The following is an 18,372-nucleotide window of genomic DNA, read 5'->3' on the forward strand; positions in this document are numbered from 1 at the left end:
CAGCTCTAGCAATAAAAACTTTAAGTTCTGCTTGCCTGGGAATCTAAGTGGCCCAATCAAAGTTTACCATCAGCTCACCAGGTAAATGGAAAGCCCTCGTTTGAGATAAGAACAGCTAAACATGGGAGGAAAAGACGATATCAGCAGCATTTAAAAGTTTAAAATTGTTGCTCATAAGCATATTTACAACCCAACATTCACTGGATCTACTGAGAATTAAAAAAAAAAACTAAAACTGGATCTGAAACAAGTTTCCAACCAAAACCAAACTGAGTTCTCAGCCAGCGACTTCACAGCACGGGAAGGCATTGGACGTTTATTGCTGACTCAGCAATACCAGGACTAGACTAAGCTCACTGTCCGTCTCAGGATGGACTCTGTGGCTGCAGTGTAACAGATGACAGACAGCAACCTGAACAGGGAAGCACTCACAGGAGGAGAAGCCAGTCAAATGGTCAATCAGAGCAGCTGTCAGTGGATCTTTATCAGTTAGTCTCCTTTATAAATGCCAGGGGTGAAAATATTCAGACCAAACCGTCACATTACAGGCCTCGTGTTGCGCTCAGTGAAGGTGTAAAGTAGGTTTCACAGCAAAGCTTCAGGTGGGTGGAGATGAAGAAGTTTTTTACTCACCGGACGTCATTTTGCGGTGGAGGCTTCCTCTGTCCGACCAGGTTCACTGTCCTCGCTTGAATCGGCTTCTCCTCTCTGAAACACACAAATTTGGGAAATATGATTAGAGAGCCAATGTAAAATATGCAACGACTGGTGAGGAACCTAAACCTTTAAAGAAAACAAACTTTTTCTTTAAACAAAAAAAACCATCCTTAAGACACACAGGGTTCTTCTGGTTGCCCATAACTGTCAAAGTTAAAACGTTTTGACACCTAGAAGCATTATTTTATGCCTATATTAGTCCATATTTTAAAAACTAGCCTTTGCTTAGCCCATATGTTTTCTCCAAATTCAGCTCAAACACGGATATGGAAAGTTTGATTTGGTTTCCCCATTTAACATCTTTTCAACTGCACTGAAATATCAACAGATAACTTTGTGCAAATGTACTTTTCATGTAGTGAGCGATCAGTTTTTCTATGTTGACAATAAGCCATTTATCCTCAGTTTTCATCCATACTGATATATTAACAGCCCTACTCTGAACCCTCTCAATGTGGAAGAACACCAGCTCTGCTGCAACCTTTCCGAGCTCCTCTATGGAGCAAAATTGGGCCCATAAAGTTTGGCCAAAAAATATTTTTCTGAAACTAAAAAAAAACAAAAAATGAATTTGAAAAAATAAACTTAAAACAATTAACTGAAAAACAATTTTCAACATGAAATAAAAAGTCAAACTGAAAAACAATTTTCAACTTAAAATGAAAAAATATAAAACTGAAAAAAAAGTTCAAAGTTACTTTTCAGATTCAAGTTTTTAATTTTCAGTTTCAAAAAAAGCTTGAAAAAACTTTTTTGAACAAACTTTGTGGCCCCAATTTAGCTCTATAAGCAACAAAGGCAACAAACTTTTTTCTGTGAAGGCATTTTTCTGAAAAAGCACACACCGTTTGTATCTTGCTAATAAAGCAGCTCTTCACCTTTAACCTTTCATCCATATTTAGATGCATATCAGCATCATTTCATGAAATGATGCTGCCTGTTTAAGATTGCACAAAATGCAAGCTTGCCTCTTCCAAGTTTTCCAACAAAGCTTTTCTTGCCGCTTGTTCAATCAGGGCTCGAATCATGTTTCCAACCTTCGTATGAATAAGCAAATAAAACTGACTCTTTGATCTTATCGCACCGCTCGGACGCTTTCAGGTGTGGATGACAGGCCTCAGAAAACAATCACATGATCTCAATATGTCCAGTGACACATTCACAGCGTGTTTCAAAACTCCCTCATCAATAAACATGAGCAGCGCTCTGATTAGTCTGATCACAGAGGGAACTCAGGAGAGATTTCCCTGCCAACACCCACGCCGTCTAAAACAGAAGACGTGTCTTTTCGTTGTCAGCACTGTGGGTACCCCACTCACTTGTTATGAAACAATTTGAGTAACTTTAGACGAAGCAAAGGATCCTGTTCTGGGAGTTTATACGGAGCAAATAAAACACTGATTACAGGTCAGTTTCACTGGTTTGTTCATGAAAAACACTCACTGTGCTACCAATAAAACATCTCTGTTCCTCACAGAGAAGAGACGGTCAGCACAGAGGTTGCTTTGAACAATGCCGTGGGCAGCATGTCCATTAAGATATTTCACATATGCCACACCATGTGCAATGCTAAGACACATATTTGATGCTTATTGTGGGACAGAAGCAGCTACACTGCAAAAATACAAAATCTTACCAAGTATTTTTGATCTGGTGTATGGAGCACATATCTTAGCACACTTGAAATAAAGCAAACTAACTTACAAGTAATTTCTCAGAAATAAACATGGGCTAGTTTCATATTTAAGTGAATAATTCCTTAATATTGATTTTTAAAAATGCTGGTTATTTCACTTATAACAAGGGAAAAATGAAATAGTCTTACAGTAAAACAAGTACTTCTACATCAGTAGGAATTATTAAAACAAGCTCATATATCTTGCTGAAAAGTTACTTGGAAGTTAGTTTTGTATCATTTCAAGACAATTTCACTAGAAGCTAAACAAAAATACTTGGTAAGATTTTGTGTTTTTGCAGTGTAGAGGGTGTGAGATAATGGTGCTACAGTTACCCGGGTAAACCTTAAAATCAGAGTTTGGTTTTAGCATGAATGCCACCCAGAGAGAGCACTTCTTATCTACTTTCTTTGATTTCACAAACAATATAAAGATTTCATAAATCTTAAAATCAGGATAAAATACCTGTTTAGGTTTGCCAGTGTAGATATGTCTGACTTTGAACTAGAGCCGTTCAAATCCAGTTTAATCAACTATACATCTGCTATGTAAAGCCATATTTTTATGGTGTTTTGTTTCAAGTACATGTTCCGCCCCCTGACGTAACGGCGTCCTGAGTTGTGAGCCATAGCAGCAAGACGGACAGTTTCCAGCAGGGAACCTGGGTAACTCAGGACAGAGATAGATGAAAAGTCGGCCATGTTGGAACCTCAATCCGTTGTCATTCATTGACAGACCAAAGACCAGCAGGTTTCTCAGTCCAGGCACCATCAGAGCTTTAAATGTCCGTTGTGGGTGAAGACTCGTTCTCACCGTCCACCGTCTTCTGATCAAATTTTGATTTATCGTTTACATGATAAATCTCAAATAATGATTTGTTAAAAACCCTTAAAGCTGCCCGTATTGTCAGAATTATTTTTGCTATTTTTCTCCACTGTAATAAATATCAATAAATATGATTAAATACAGCTACTGTGAGCACTTTAGTGACATAAATCACACTTCTCTATGTGACTGGTGTCCTAAGGAAGCATATTAAAAATAGAGCAGTATTTGTGTTTGCGAGGCAACAATTGCTCTGTCATATAGTTACCTAAAAAAGAAGTAACAGTTCTTATCGTGACTTTTATCGTTATCACAATACTACCACAAAATATCGTGATAAAACTTCAAGTCCACCCTAACCTAAACAAACAGGGGAAAGGTGTTCGCCAGATTATGGTTTGGTATAAAGACACATAGAAGGCCAAGCGTGTTGTAATAACGGTTCTCTGTCAGAAAATGAAAGACGTAAAGTTTGTATCTTTCCCTCGTAAAAAACCCCAGTGAGAGACTGGAAGGCTTTAGAAAACCAGAGATCAATTCAGGAAAGACCATCACCATGAACTGAAAGTAAGGCCAGCTGTTCCATTTAAGATCATTTCCTTGGTTCCCTCCATCAACATGAAATTACTTTTTTCTCTCTCTAGAAAGCAAAGTGTGAGCATCGTGTCTGAACTCTGCCACATGTGGCAGATTCAAGAACCTCACTAAACTGTCCAGTCAAAAGCAGCACTGGCCAGTGTGTGCAAAAAGACAAACTATAGCATCTTCTCCGGGCTTGTCTTTATCTAACTGCACTAATTATCAAACAGCTAGCCACAGAGATATTTTATGTAGAATGCACCAGCTTATATCAGAGAGCACACGGCTGTGTGACGTAGCCGAAGCACTCCATAGTAAGCTAGCCCCACATTTTATGTAATAAAATCTGACCGAGTGTAGAGTAAACTCTGCCTCTCCGCATCACAGCCCACGCTACCGTACAGCTAGTGTATCTGGCATGCATGTATTAGCAAACCAGTGCACCCTTTCTGTTCACACATACACCACTTCCTCTCAATGATCCCCATCTAAAGAGTGGTGACAGCAAACAGTGGAGGCACTAATGTGGGTTAGGACATGACGGCCTGCCTTGTTTTCAGCTGCTGCGCTATGACACGACCACATTTAATGTATTAGTTGCAGTGATGCAGAGCTACTTAGAGCGAGAGCTACGTATTGGACATTTCCTTCTTTAGATGCAATGAATCGATCTTCCGTTCCAGTGCTGGGCCATCAGTCCGTACAGTGGGCTTAAAATAGAACAGGGACGTAGAGCTGGAGGAGCGCCTCACTAAGGTGGGTCGTTCTAGCTTTCTATCTGCTCATCTGTGCATGCAGCTTGTATGCAGACTGTGCAGAAACACTGAGCTTCAACTTGATGGATTTTCTAATCCTGGAGGAGACGGTGGTTTGGCTGCAACTCTGCACATCAACTGTAAACCCTCAGTCTTCCCTACATGCATGTTCTTTTTTGTAGTGTAAAAAGAAAATCAGATTCCACTGGTACCTTTTGAACCGCTGCTAAAGGCCGACTGCTTCTGTAACAGCCTGTGAGATGTCTGTTGCAACAGCATTGGCCTACATAAGGCTGGGAAAGGCTCAGCCGCACCCCAGAGCTGAGAACAGCAGCTGTTGAGATGGATGCTGCACAGATAAAACCCAGCAGAGGGAAGATTCTACTTTTACTGTTCTTCACTTAGCCGCAGCATCCAAGGCTGAGAAATATGTCAGGTATTGCTCAGTTACTCGCTGCCTGACAGGCACAAACTGTGCATGTGGAAGTGCAGGTTAGAAAATTTGCTCCTCTTTTGAAATGTGTGGAGTAGTTACAGAGCGTCAGCCTCTGCTCTGTTTCCCAGCAGTCACTGGGAGAACATGAGGACCTGATTTCATCCTTCTGCCCCATCCACGGTTCCTCCTGCGCAGAGCTCCAGCCTATAAGAGCCTGTGAGTCAGTGAGTTCTGTGTGGAGTTTCCAGCAGGACGCACACACACACACTCTCACTCACACACACACGCACACACACATATGCGTGGAAAGATTCAGTGTGGAAGTCCTATGAAACATTCAGTCCAGAGAGGAGCTCTGAGGTGCTGGACTTCTCCAAAAATGGCATTAACACACACACACACATTCACACACTGATTTTTTTTCCTCTTTTCCCTCCCTTACTTTAACATGGCCTCATCCTTGGCTTCCTCCGCCCGCTGCCGAGCCAGCACAGACATGATGATGTCCCTCTCCTCCGCCGTCAGATGGCTGAGGTCCGGCTCCGGGATGGCCGGAGCGGCGGGTGGGCGCGGGCCGCCCCGAGGGCCCACCGAGGCGAACATCTTCCCTGCCACCACCACCACCTTTCTTCACTCCCGGCTCCTCTTCCTTCTCCTCCTTCCTCTCCTCCCTCCTGTCGGATCACGGATGAAAAACCCGCCGGAGGAGCCCACGGATCACGACATGGCCCACTGATGGAGCGGCGGTCGGAGCGGCTGATGCGGAGTTCCCATGGCGGTGGCGGGGGCGCCCGGGGTGGTGTTAGCTGCGGTGACTGTGGCCTTAGCGCTTCGGTTCCCGTTGCCGTTTTCAGCCTCTCCTCCCTCTTGCTGCTCCGCTGTCTTCTCCCCCCACCCCCTCCCACCGCCCACCCGCCCGCCTCTCCCCTCCACCACCTCCGTTTTACGGTGAGCCCATATCTCCGGCGGTCAGTCGGGACGCTGGCGCACGGGAAAGAGGACCTCGTTTCCGTCCTTGTGGCCAGGCAGAGGGGGAGGAGGGCTCCCTGAAGTCGGCTCTCTCCGGTCGGCGCGCTCGGCTGGCTCCTGTGGCTGAGGGGCGAGGCGGTAACTTCTTGTTTTCCAGCTCCGCCGCCGCTGCTGCTGCTGATGCTGATGCTGCTGTCAGGGAGACGGAACCGTCAATGGGACCGCAGCCCCTCAAGCGCGCTCACTTGCCGTGCCGCGGGAGCGAGCAGCCCTCATTTGAGAATGGGGGCTCCACTCACCGTCAGGATGCGCGCTCTCGGCGGTCCTTAGCGCACACACACAGGAAATACGTGGTTCCTCAAGGATGCACTGTGGCTTTACGAGACCACCTGATGACGTTCATATCGTAAATTACATAAATTAGCATTATTGTTTCTATATTAAGCAATATATGCGTATTAAAAAAAATCAGCTTTTAACCACGATTTCAGATTAAATCTATTAAATAAGCATTGCTGTTATTATTTACTAAGCAAAGACAAAGAAAAAAAAGGAAGAGTTACAGAAAAACGCAGTCTTGCAAAAGTCATATTCAATAAAACAGAATGTTGAAAAAGTTCATTTAGATATTTCAGGATCAGGATAACACAAGAACACATTTTGCTGGACGATTAATTGTCCCGGAAATTATTGCGATAAACGATATTATTGTTGTTTTGAGACCATCTTCAAGTAATATGATGGTAATGGCATAATAATTCAAGAACACATTCTCAAAGAATAAAGTAAAATGTAAATTCTATTGAAGATTTGACTCTGGAACTGGAAAACATTTTAAATATCCAAAATAAGATAAATAAACAAAACAGAAAGGATAAATAAAATGATTTATGAAGTTTCTGTTAACAAAATCTTCAAAAAAGGGCTAGCTTTTCCAAACCATCAAACTGAAGACTTTTGTCATCCAGCTTTTTGGAAGAAAGAGAGACAGAAAAAAGAAAAATGATAAATCATGCAAATTAAAATTATTAAGCTTATTTTATTTTACTATGCGATTAATTGATTTATTGCTTAATACGACAGGCCTATTATTTACACACGTTTATTTTGTTATGATGATATTTCCTTTTACAGCTAATACAAACAATAACTTTAACATTAGAATATGACATCAGACAAGAAACTAAATTCTTTTATGCGTAAATAGGGGTTTAATGTTAAGGATGTTATTTTCAAAAGATACTTAATCTGACATACGAGCCTCATTGGACCACATATTCTACTTTGTTGACCATGACTTTACCTCTAAAACTTATTTCAACTTTGTTTATTTTTTTACTTGTTTATTTGTCATCTTAACATGTTGCAACCACAAACATTTGTGTATTTTTTTTTAAAAATACACAAGAAATTTGTGTTGTCATAGACCAACACAAAGTGGGGTGAGATTGTATCTGAGTCAATGTTTTCTTCCAGGATTCTTCCTCTGTGTTTATCCATTTATCTTCTCATCCACTCTGACCAGCTTTCCTATTTGCTGAAGAAGCATTTTCCCAAAGCATGATGCTGCCACTGCAGGTGATGTGTTAGATTACCATTACACATAGTGTTTTGCCTCTGATCTAAAAAAATAATAATAATAATAATTTAGTTTTATCTGACAAAAGACACTTTCCAGTTCCTTAATGCATGGCTTAAGCTGCAGTGATCTGAAGAAACCATAACAGATGAGACTGTCAGAAAGACATTTGGCCATAATAAGTTGTTTTCGTTTGAAGAAAACAAAAACATGTTTTTTAAATAGTAGTAGAAAGTATTGTAGGTTATTACTGATAAAGGTGATTCAGCAAGCTAATTAAGCAAAGATGGAAAATTATTAATTTTTACCTTGTAGAATTGTATAAATCTAGAAATTGCATAATCTTTTCTTTCTTGTTTCATAATCCGCTGAGAAATTATTCTGGAGAGAGCCTGAGGCTTCCTATATAACCACACCATACAGCTATATGACATTTACAGTATGTCACTGAGCAATATTGTAATTATAGCCCATGATGGGACTGCTCAGTGGTTAGCAGTGGTCAAGTGAGTGTAAACTAAAACATGTAGGCATGCAGATGCTTCCACAAACCAGGAGCTGGAGGCTGATTTTATCAGCAATCACATCTGGGGCCAAAACTTTAAATACTGGCCCCAATTATTTATATTATAAATTTGACGAGCTTGCTTTTAAGAGTCTTTGAGCTACTGCTAAAATTACTGGTCACATGACTGGGCAATGCTGTAAATTAAAAGTACAACCTGAAATCTGCCTAATTCAGCACCATGGTCAGCTCACGGTGCAGCTGAAGGGATCCTCCAAAATACAGCTTTCTATCTGTATTTATCTATAGAATATTTTAAGTATTTTTTATTGTTTTGAGTTTGCGTTGAGTGACTCAAATCAGAAAATTAAGCCATACATAAAAATAAATATGAGTAAAGATGAGTTCTGCTGAAAAAAAAATCAATTGCAATTGTAAGACTAATTTCATGTACATTAAACAAATAAACAATACTGGTAAATTCCTAACTCTTTTTTTTGTTATTGCACAATAATACCTTTTGTTATTTAACAAACAAATATATTTGTGCTGACATGTAATTCGTTAGCTTTAATTAAATTAAGGCTAACATTTAGAGAAAACCATATCTATATTTAGCTCGTCCAAATATAGACATGAAGATGCCTATGAAAGGCTGACCGAAAATAATACATATTCCAATTTGTTGATTTGTTCTTGGCAAGTTTGGCTTTGAAGCCAACATAGATATGCTTGGAAATCGGATTTTATTCTATTTTACGTTAATCCAAACCATAAATCTTACTCAAGCTTCAGAAATATATCAACAAAACGCTCTTTACCTGTCTCAACTCAACTGATTCTCAAAATCACGTCTATTATTTACATTGCTAAGCTAATTTAAGCTAAGCGGTCACTTATTTCGGTAAGTGACCGCGGTTTACTTACGGTTTATTGAATGAAAAGCTTGTTTTGGCACTGCTAGTAGTATTTTGTTAATAAGTTAACAAAATAAAAGCTGCGTCAGATGCAAAGGGCTTTTATTTTGAACGGCTCGTTGTGGAGTTCCGGATGTAATGTTGCTAAGCTAGCTGCTAACTTCCCCTCTAGTCACGGGGATATTCTGGTAAGAAAAAATATATATTATTCCGTTTGTGTTAGTGATATTTAAAGGTTGTGTTGATGTAGATGTGAACATTTGGTGAGATACAGTTATTGCGTCGCTCTTCCTGCATTCAGAGAGCTAATAAGGAATTAGGTCAGTCTTTAGAGTTAAGGTTTCATTGGAGACAGCAGTAATTTAAGCTTTGCACTGCCTGCTGTGTTTTTTTTTTCTCTGTCCTTCTTTCTCCGTTTTATTTTTATTTATGCATTTTTATTTTTTTACTGGGTAACTGTTTATTGTTTTTACCTAAATAAGTGCTCTAACGTTAAAAAATTCACTTGTTCTTAATTTGCATTTATTTCGGTAAGTGACCGCGGTTTACTTACGGTTTATTGAATGAAAAGCTTGTTTTGGCACTGCTAGTAGTATAACCGGGGTTACCACTGTTCAAAAACACGATTTCTTCATGTTTGAAATTTACTAGTCTGTACAGGTGAATCTCTATATTAAAGTAATAAAAATGTAATTCAGAAAGGACAACTAATACATAGATTATATGGAGGACCGACCATGCCAAAATTAGCAACAAAAAAAGTAAAAATTAAATAAAGTATTTGATACTTTATTATGAAATAAAGTATTACTTTATCAAATAATACAGTTCTTTTATGCAGTTCTTATTTGCATAAAAATAAGAACTTTCCCATTTTATGTGATTATACAGCAACATAAAATTATATTTGTGTATAATTTTCAGCAGTATTCGTTTAACATACTTTTTTTAATTTATTTTTAATCTGTCAAATGTAGTTTTATTAGATTTGCTTTTTTAATTTCATTTCTTGTTTTTTCTAATTTTTCCATATTCTCATGTGACTTATGAGAATATGTGACTTATAATTTTTTTGCCTTCCGTTTTCTCATTTGTCTGATAATTTACAGATTTATTTCTATTTTATTTGTGTTCTCTTTGGTTTTTTTCGTCTGACTCGTTAGATGTAAAATAACACTAGGGGACGGAGGCTGCGGGGGTTCCTGGTGGGTGGAAATTCAGAGCTAGCATCTCTCTTATTGGTCAACCTAAAGATCCAATTTCTGTTGGGAGGAATGGGCCAAAATTCCAGCTAACTATTGTGAGAAAGAAACACAAAACGTTTAGCCCAAGTCATTCAATTCACAGCTAATGCTACCTAAAGCTAATTATATGTAAACACCTAATTTTGAAGACATTAATAAATAAATCTGATATGTTCTCTCTCATTATTGTGGCATTTAGCAATAATAATAATTTTGCTAATTCCAACTGATCTAAAACAAGGGAAATTTGCACTGATTCACCTTTAGACAGCAAGGAAAAAAAGGAGTACATGTGTGTTTTGGTCAGTGTAAATCTGAATAACAGATTTGAGATTTACTTTTCCAGAGGACTGCCATGTTGCCAGTCGTGGTGGTCCATGGGGGGGCAGGTCAGATACCCAAAGAGCGTTCGGACCTGTCCACCTCAGGAGTGTGCTCTGCAGCGAGGTCAGCGTATGCAGTCCTGCAGGGAGGGGGCAGCAGTATGGATGCTGTGGTGGAGGCTGTTATGCTACTGGAGAACAATCCATCTTTTAATGCAGGTATTGTAAAAATGAGATAGCCACCTAAAACTAGCTCCTGCTGTGCAGGATTTTTTTCTATGCAGCAAAAAGCAGTGCAGTGGACACTTTCAGTTTTGGATATTGTGGTGAGAATTCTCATTGTTTGTAGATTATTAGAGCTAAAATCAGGTTTAAATAATGACTTGTGTTTTCACGTTCTGCTGCTAAGAATATTAAAGCTTAGAAATGCTTTAATATAGTTTTGTGCATTATTAAAAATATCAAAGTGAGAGATTCTAGTGATTGTATGGATTGTAGAGTCTTGTTTCCACTAGTACAGAGCTAGCTTAAGCTTAGCATCAGACGAGTGTGTGCATCTGTATGCCCAGATTAAATTGAGGTCTTCCGATTTTGCTTCTAACACTGCAGTCAAACTGGGATCAAAATTTCCTCCATAAGCAAAAATAAGGATTTTTTTGCCAGCAACAAAGTGTTTCTGATGATGATTGCAGCTTTTCCAGCATGAAGGGATACCATCTGACAAGCTAAAAGTGGTAAAGAAATGCCTTCAAGAACAAAAAGCAAACTAAAATCTAAAAATCTGGAGCCTAAAAACAAAAAAACTGGTGTCCTGTCTTAAGCTTGTGACGTTTTCCATCAGATTCACAAACTCAGTCATTTCTCATATATTTTTTAAGGATGTGGCTCAGTGCTGAACATGAAGGGGGAGGTGGAGATGGATGCCCTCGTGATGGACGGGAAAACGCTGAGCAGCGGCGCCGTGTCTGCCGTCCGCAACATAGCTAACCCAATCCAGCTGGCCAGACTTGTCATGGACCAGGTGTTTATTTTAAATAGACATTTTAAAACTGTTCAAAGTGATTCTGCATCTCATTTTGAAAGGAAAAAGAAAGAAGGTAGCAGTGTAGTTGCAGAAATGTTTGGACTGTCCTGAAAGTGTTCACTGTGAATGTATGTCACCGACGTGACCTTTGATCCCTCCTTCAGACCAGCCATGCCTGTCTGACGGCGGAGGGTGCCAGTCAGTTTGCTCGCTCTTTGGGCGTTCCCGAGGCTCCTCAGGAGTCCCTCATCACAGAGTATTCCCGCATGCGCTGGAAAAAAAACCTGGCCCCAGACGCCAACCCTGTGGAGTGCCAAATGTAAAACTAAACACTAAGTAACTTCTTCTGGATTTCATTAAAGATTCACTGCAAAAACACAAAATCTTACCAAATAGTTTTTGTCTAGTTTCTAGTTTAAATGTCTTAGTGCACTGGAAACAAGGCAAAGCAAACTTAAAAGTACCTTTTTAGCAAGAAATAGAGGCTTGATCTTAAGGAAATTTCTTAATTTTAATGAAGTACTTGTTACATTGGCAGATTATTTCACTTGTTACAAGATATTTTCCCCTTGTTTATAAGTTAATTTATCTGCCAATGGAACAAGTATTTTTTCTGCAATATTAAGGAAGTATTTACTTTAAACAAGCCTCTATGTTTTGCTGGAAAAGTGCTTTTAAGTTAAGTGTGTCTTTCTTCAAGTTTACTAAGATATTTGCACCAGAAATACTTGGTAAGATTTTGTGTTTTTGCAGTGTAGTAGTATTTGAGATAACTGATGTTGTCTTTTTGTTTATCTTTAGCGAAACTCACAAATAGTCACCCAACTAAACTAAGGAACATGTCTTTTTTATTTACATTTTTTGGTTGTAGGAACCATCCATTAAAAGCACATTTCTTATGCTTTTAATAATAGTAGAAATATGAGGCACACTCACAAAGTGATTGTTTTGCCTAAGACATCTCTTTAGAAGACACTGTGCAGAAAATCACTTGTGATTTTACTTTAGGAACATTGTTTTTCTCCACATTTTTAAGCACTTCCTAACCTGTGCTTGTAGCATGTCATGACAAATGAGGATAATCAGAAACATCTGCTGCTCTTAATCTTTGCCATCATGACAATAATGATGATTAATGAGTTGGAGCAGATTGTACTCCATGACAAATGTCTCTTTACACTTCATTTTAAGAATCTAAACTAAAAAAAAGACAAAATGTTGCTAAAAATTTTATATAGAAAGCTTTTGTCCATATTTGATGTTAATCTACAGAAATCTCTGCTGACCCGTTTCCTCGTTTAGGGGGAAGATGGGGACGGTTGGAGCGGTGGCAGTCGACACTGACGGCAACGTAGCGTGTGCGACTTCCACCGGAGGAATGCTGAACAAGATGGAAGGTCGAGTGGGCGACACCCCGTGCATCGGTCAGTCCTCACACTTGCAGCTGATGATGAGGCGACCCGGTTTTGGTCAAGCTTCAGCTGTGAGGCAGATGCACAAACATTCGACTCCAGAACACTTTGAGGACTTCATGGTTCGCTTCATTACTACAGAGTTCTGTAGATACAAAACCTCATATCATTGGCACCTTTGGAGGTTATGGAGTACGGATGGATGATAGTCGGCATTTGGAGAGAGAACATTAAGCAATAACTAAATGCATCTTTTGTTCTTGCACTTGTAAAACAATAAATGAAGTCAGCTCAGAAGTTTTTATAGCCGAGTGTTCCTCTTTCTCAAGACTCTGTTAAACTTTAACCAGCAGATCTGGACTATAGGATTAGTTGGTAAACAAAGCAGAGTCACAGTTCAGCTGATTGTTCTTTGGTTTAAAACAAATAAAAACATGTTCTGTAACCTCACACTTAGACAAAAAACATAATTACATTTCCCAAACATAATTACACATTACACTTTTCATTATGTTAGAAGCAAACGGCTCCAACAGTTCAATAGACGTTTGCCTAAACAAAGAGTAAATATGAGCCTTAAACATGCGTCCGTGTTGTTGTGATGTTTGTTTCAGGCAGTGGAGGCTATGCTGACAATATGTCAGGAGCCGTGTCGACTACGGGCCACGGAGAGGCCATCATGAAGGTCACGCTGGCGAGACACATCCTGTTCCACATGGAGCAAGGTAACGCTCACATCCACACTGACACAGGGAGCCTGCTCAAATACATCAGTTCTGAATGGATGAACTGGGATTTGTGCACTGTGAATAACGCAATAACTAATCAGTCTATGTTAGCAGACTACTTCATGTCTATAGTTAGATTATAAAACACAGACATGCAAACCAAAACAAGGAATATAAAAACATATTTAAGATATAAGAACATAAAATTAAACTTGCTTTAAAGGATAGAAATACAAACATCTGAGTGGCTCTTCCTCCTCTTAGCATACAATAATTCTCATCACGTCATTGAATACAACATGCAGCTTCTTCATGCTATGTTACTTGTAAGATGCCCAGAAGGGGGCATTATGTAGTAGTGTGCAATAAACTATAAAGCGGCAGAATGCAACTTTTATTAAAATGTTTTTCTACATATTTGTTAAAATTGTCGCTATGTTTCAACAGTATGAGACAAAATGTGAGAAAATTCTCCCAGAAACAGCCAATCAGATACAAGAGGAGGGTCTTAGCGCTGTCAATCCACCTTGTGTATGTGCTGCTAAGAGGAAGCCTTCCTGTTCCACTAAAACAAAAACCAGACTAGAGAAAACTAAGTGTGCGTTAAGCTCTGACTGGTGGAAACGAACCACAGGATGGTCATGTTTTATGAAACGCTCTGTTCTCCTCTCACCCAGGCCAGTCAGCTGAGGCGGCCAGTGATCTGGGCCTGGCCCACATGAAGTCCAGAGTCGGGGGACTTGGAGGGGTCGTGACCGTGGACCCGCAGGGCAACTGGGCCGCTCGCTTCTCCAGCCGCCAAATGGCGTGGGCCGCGGCGCAGAAAGACACGCTGCACTACGGTCTGTACACGGGAGAACACTTCACTCAAATCATCGAGGACGCTCACTGACACCAGGCCCAGCTTGTGTCAGTAGAGCTGAAAACTAAGATAATACAGCTGAGCGTGGGCTTCAGGTGACCAAATAATGATTGATTTGGTTAAATGTTGATGTTTAAAAGATGTTTAGAAGACAAAAAGAGCAACAAAATTAATTATTTTAGTCCCAAAAACCAATCAAGTGTGAGACAATCCAAAGAAAAGTGGGAAATTTCCAGAAACGCTAATGACGCTCTGTGATTCTTTGTAATAGTCATTTGAAAAGTCATTTCAGAGTTTCTGTCGCTGGAGAAACTAGAGCAAAATGATCAAATTCACTTTAGATACATAACTCGCTGCTCAGTTTTTAAGTTTCTGAGGAAAACCTTCAGGTTTTACAATCATTTGTTAATTTTTATTACAAACTACTGGCCAGTTTTATGACCACTGAACACTTTATAATGATCTGCACAAAGTGTTTTTCTGTCACTGTTCACATCACTACTGATGAAGTGCTGCTCATCATTTGCTGAATGTTGAAGAAAAACCAAACCGTAAAGGTATTTTACTGCAAAGTTTACTGCAAAGTGAGGGATATTTTTATCTTAATTTAGATGATTAAAGTTTACCACAACTGAGTTTCTCAGAAGTATTAAAAAGAGGCAATAAAACCATTTTTGTCAGATTGTTGGTGGTACATCTCACCAACAGACTAGATTTTCTTCTTGGGCTTTTAATTTACTGTAAAACACAATAATCCAAATTATTACACAAACACCTGGAATATATTGCACTGTCTGTAATTAATTGTTCTTATTTGTAAGTTTCACTTTTTGAACTTAATCACTAAAATAAATTAGTTTTCTGTAATATTCTGATTTATTGAGAAGCTCTTATAAGCCAGTATGTGTTAACTCAATCTGTGATGAACGCCATTCATGTATTATTCTGATGAGTAGTGTTAACCTGTCTCATCCACTAGGTGGTGCTGTTTCCTCAGGCAGACAAAATGCAAAACTTGAGATTTCCTTTATTTTTAATTGGACTACTTCTAGGCTTGTGTTGTGTAATTGATTGTAAAAAAAAAAAAATGTTTTATAGAGTACTTTATAATATTTACTTTAATTGTGCAATACCAGCCATAATGTATTTTGTATCATTTTTAATAATTGTTATAATCTGTTTGATTTGATCATGAATGTGTCTCACATATATCAATTTATTCCTGTGTGCAATTGTGTTGTACAATAAAAACAATGGAGCTCATGACTCAAATCACACTTTCTTGCTTTACTGGTAATTTTCACTTCTTTGCAAAAAAAACTAACTTAGTTGAACACAAAATCCGTTATAGCAGCTTACATAAAACTGGTGGTAATGCATATGTAGTAAGAGCTTTGTTTGCGCTGCCAACATATTATTAGCATACGTGAAGCTGTGAAAAAAATCCCTCAGAAATCACTCCTTTAATGAAATTAGGGATATTGTAGATAGGAAAGGAGTCACATTTGACTTGAATACATTAAAGTTTTCTTCTAGAAAATATGTGAAAACCTCTAAATTTGTGTCTTTTCTCTCAAAATTTCTACTACTTGGGCTCAGAAATTTTTGTATTTTTGCCTAGAAAATCTCTGAGGTTACTCTGAAAATTTGGATTTTTTTTTTTCTTGCAAATTTGTTCCCCCAACCCCCTTTTCTTTTTTAGAAAAGAAGATTAATCTAAAAATTTCTGAGTTTATTGGCTTAAATGTGATGCTTTTTGCTAGCAAAATCCTCATTAATGCATTGCATGAATTAGCAACATCCTTCAGTCAGAGGCATCTCCAGATTTGTTGCAAGACTGACTGCTACTGGCAGAGTTGGATATTAAATAGTTACTCAAGTAAATGTAATTGAGTAACTGTATGGTTTTTTTTGAAGAAATTAACTTGAAAGAAACTTATTAGGAAAAAAATTATTTTGTCTGATTACATTTTTTGTTACTTATATAAATTATTGTCATTTTCGTTCTTAAAATGTCAATTTAACTTAATTTAACTTTACGTTTCGGTCTGTCTGGTTATGTAATTTTTAAATATTAAATGATTGATCATTTGATCAGTTACTCAGGACTGGCATCTAATGTCACGTTGAGGTAAGGAAGTATTTTCTAATTTAATCGTGTTGCATCAAAATACAAGAAATTGCTGGTGGGATATTGCAGCTGTAGGAAAATCTTCAAATTCAACAAGAAATTCAGCTTCAGTGAGAAAAGCTTCAAGACATTCAAGAGAGTCCTTCATCAGTTTGGAGGACTCTGCTGGACACATCTCCAGTTATTCCAGAGTGGGATCATGTAAGCTTGGTGTAATGTTGCAGTATACAGTATTTAGCGAGGGCAGACAGTAAAGGTGTTCCTTAATAATAAACCTAAGAGTGTAATTAATTTTCACGGACTCTACAGGAAACAGCTGAATATATCGTTGGTGTGCCCGTCGTGTAGGTCACCTATCTGCACTCTGTTTTGAGTGGTAACTCTCCACTTGTTTCCCACATCCTGATATGCTTGGAGTGTAAACACTTTCAGGTGTTTTATCTGGACTCAGATCCTGACAACGACAGGTTGCTGCGTAAGTTGGTACTCTAAACACAGCAGCGATGTGGGTGATGGAAAATACCAGGCAGCCAAAATGAGTCCTCTCATTTAAGGCAGAAATCAGCTGCACAGTTTCACAGTCAACTCTTTTTAGGTCCTTTTTTTTAATTCAGTTTTTGTCAACTTAGCTCCACATTTCCTCATATTATTGATGACTGTCTTGACTGTACCATAGTACAAATAAGATGTATGCTCTGTATTCTTTATCTGACATTATTTTAATCTTTTGTAACTTAATCTTTGCAAATGACCAAATAAATGATGCTAAAATGAAGTCAAATAAGTTTTGACAAGTTATTATAACCAGGTTACTGAATCTTTCCTAAATTTCTAGTAGATTTGTTTTTCAGCTGTAATTGTTACTCTAAATCATGTGTGTCAAACTGAAGGTCCAGGGGCCAAATCTGGCCGCCTCAGCTCTTCATGTGGTCCCCTAGTGTCCAGATTAATGCATGAATAGAAACATCAAGACAACAGTTATGTGCTTGTATATTATCTCATCAATTAAATCAAAGTAGTTTTATATCTAAACGGCCAAATTACATAAATCAGTTCCTTACAGTTTTTTATGACTATGTGGAAATTCACACAAAATCAACAGATTGACGCTTTTTCTTTTTTTCACGTGAATGTATAAGTGTAGTGCAGATTTTTGGGAAAAATTGAGTTTGACTTAATTGAACGTAGTGTAATAAAGGAAGACAGAGAAGTTTAAATAAATTTAAAACAAAAGCAAACGCAGAAATTTGTCAAAAACATTTGGGTTAAAGGATTATAACTCCCACCTGAAGCTGGCAGTATTTCTTACTTCTACTGCACTGCTGTCTCAGTCTTACTTCACATCAAGGTAGTTGATTGATTTAAAGTCACTATGAGCGTAAAATGTCACAAAATTCCTTGCAAATATTTCTAAATTAGCACAAAAAAAATCGGTAAATTCTAGAAGTACTGATCAATTTGAAAAGATTTTCAATACTATTTAATTTTAAGAAGTGCCATAACTTACTTTTACAGCAATTTATTAATATTTTAACATTTTATTAATGGGTTTTTAATCAGCATATTCTGGCACAAAACATTTATGATCTTGATATTGCGTCGCTGCTCTAAAGGGTCCATCTTTCAGGGATCTGTGCGCTTTCTGAGACTCACTGTGAAACTAAAGAAGTGTCTTTTCATAACTGCGCAG

General features: G+C 38.4%; 2 protein-coding genes across 18 annotated transcripts in view; one reads left to right on the forward strand and one right to left on the reverse strand.

Moving 5' to 3' along the window:
• The window catches only part of rims1a (regulating synaptic membrane exocytosis 1a), a 72,441-nt gene extending 66,551 nt beyond the window's left edge, over positions 1 to 5,890 (reverse strand). For 11 of the 14 annotated variants that reach the window (XM_017309008.1, XM_017309004.1, XM_008430345.2 and 8 more), the window contains exons 1-2: positions 5,431 to 5,889; positions 634 to 708 (exon numbers count right to left, since the gene is read on the reverse strand). In XM_017309008.1, the coding sequence (XP_017164497.1) occupies positions 634 to 708; positions 5,431 to 5,591 (236 nt within the window). In that variant the 5' untranslated portion in view covers positions 5,592 to 5,889. Of the gene's footprint in view, positions 1 to 633; positions 709 to 5,430 lie in introns of all 14 variants that reach the window. The other 3 variants (XM_017309003.1, XM_008430344.2, XM_008430355.2) reach the window with 2 other exon arrangements.
• A 13-nt stretch (positions 5,891 to 5,903) lies between these two features.
• Positions 5,904 to 15,828, forward strand: asrgl1 (asparaginase and isoaspartyl peptidase 1). Of its 4 annotated transcripts, none has more exons than XM_017309010.1 (7): positions 5,904 to 6,363; positions 10,549 to 10,744; positions 11,404 to 11,546; positions 11,714 to 11,868; positions 12,852 to 12,973; positions 13,576 to 13,686; positions 14,367 to 15,828. In XM_017309010.1, the coding sequence occupies exons 1-7, from the start codon at positions 6,322 to 6,324 to the stop codon at positions 14,579 to 14,581; spliced, it is 984 nt and encodes a 327-aa protein (XP_017164499.1). In that variant the 5' UTR covers positions 5,904 to 6,321; the 3' UTR covers positions 14,582 to 15,828. The 4 variants fall into 4 exon arrangements, with proteins under 4 accessions (XP_017164499.1, XP_017164501.1, XP_017164500.1 ...); XM_017309012.1 differs by having other exon boundaries at positions 5,906 to 6,095; XM_017309011.1 differs by lacking the exon at positions 5,904 to 6,363 and adding an exon at positions 7,403 to 7,535.
• Positions 15,829 to 18,372: the final 2,544 nt, after the last annotated feature.

Source organism: Poecilia reticulata, linkage group LG15 (assembly GCF_000633615.1).
Source record: "Poecilia reticulata strain Guanapo linkage group LG15, Guppy_female_1.0+MT, whole genome shotgun sequence".
In the NCBI taxonomy this organism is placed as follows: domain Eukaryota; kingdom Metazoa; phylum Chordata; class Actinopteri; order Cyprinodontiformes; family Poeciliidae; genus Poecilia; species Poecilia reticulata.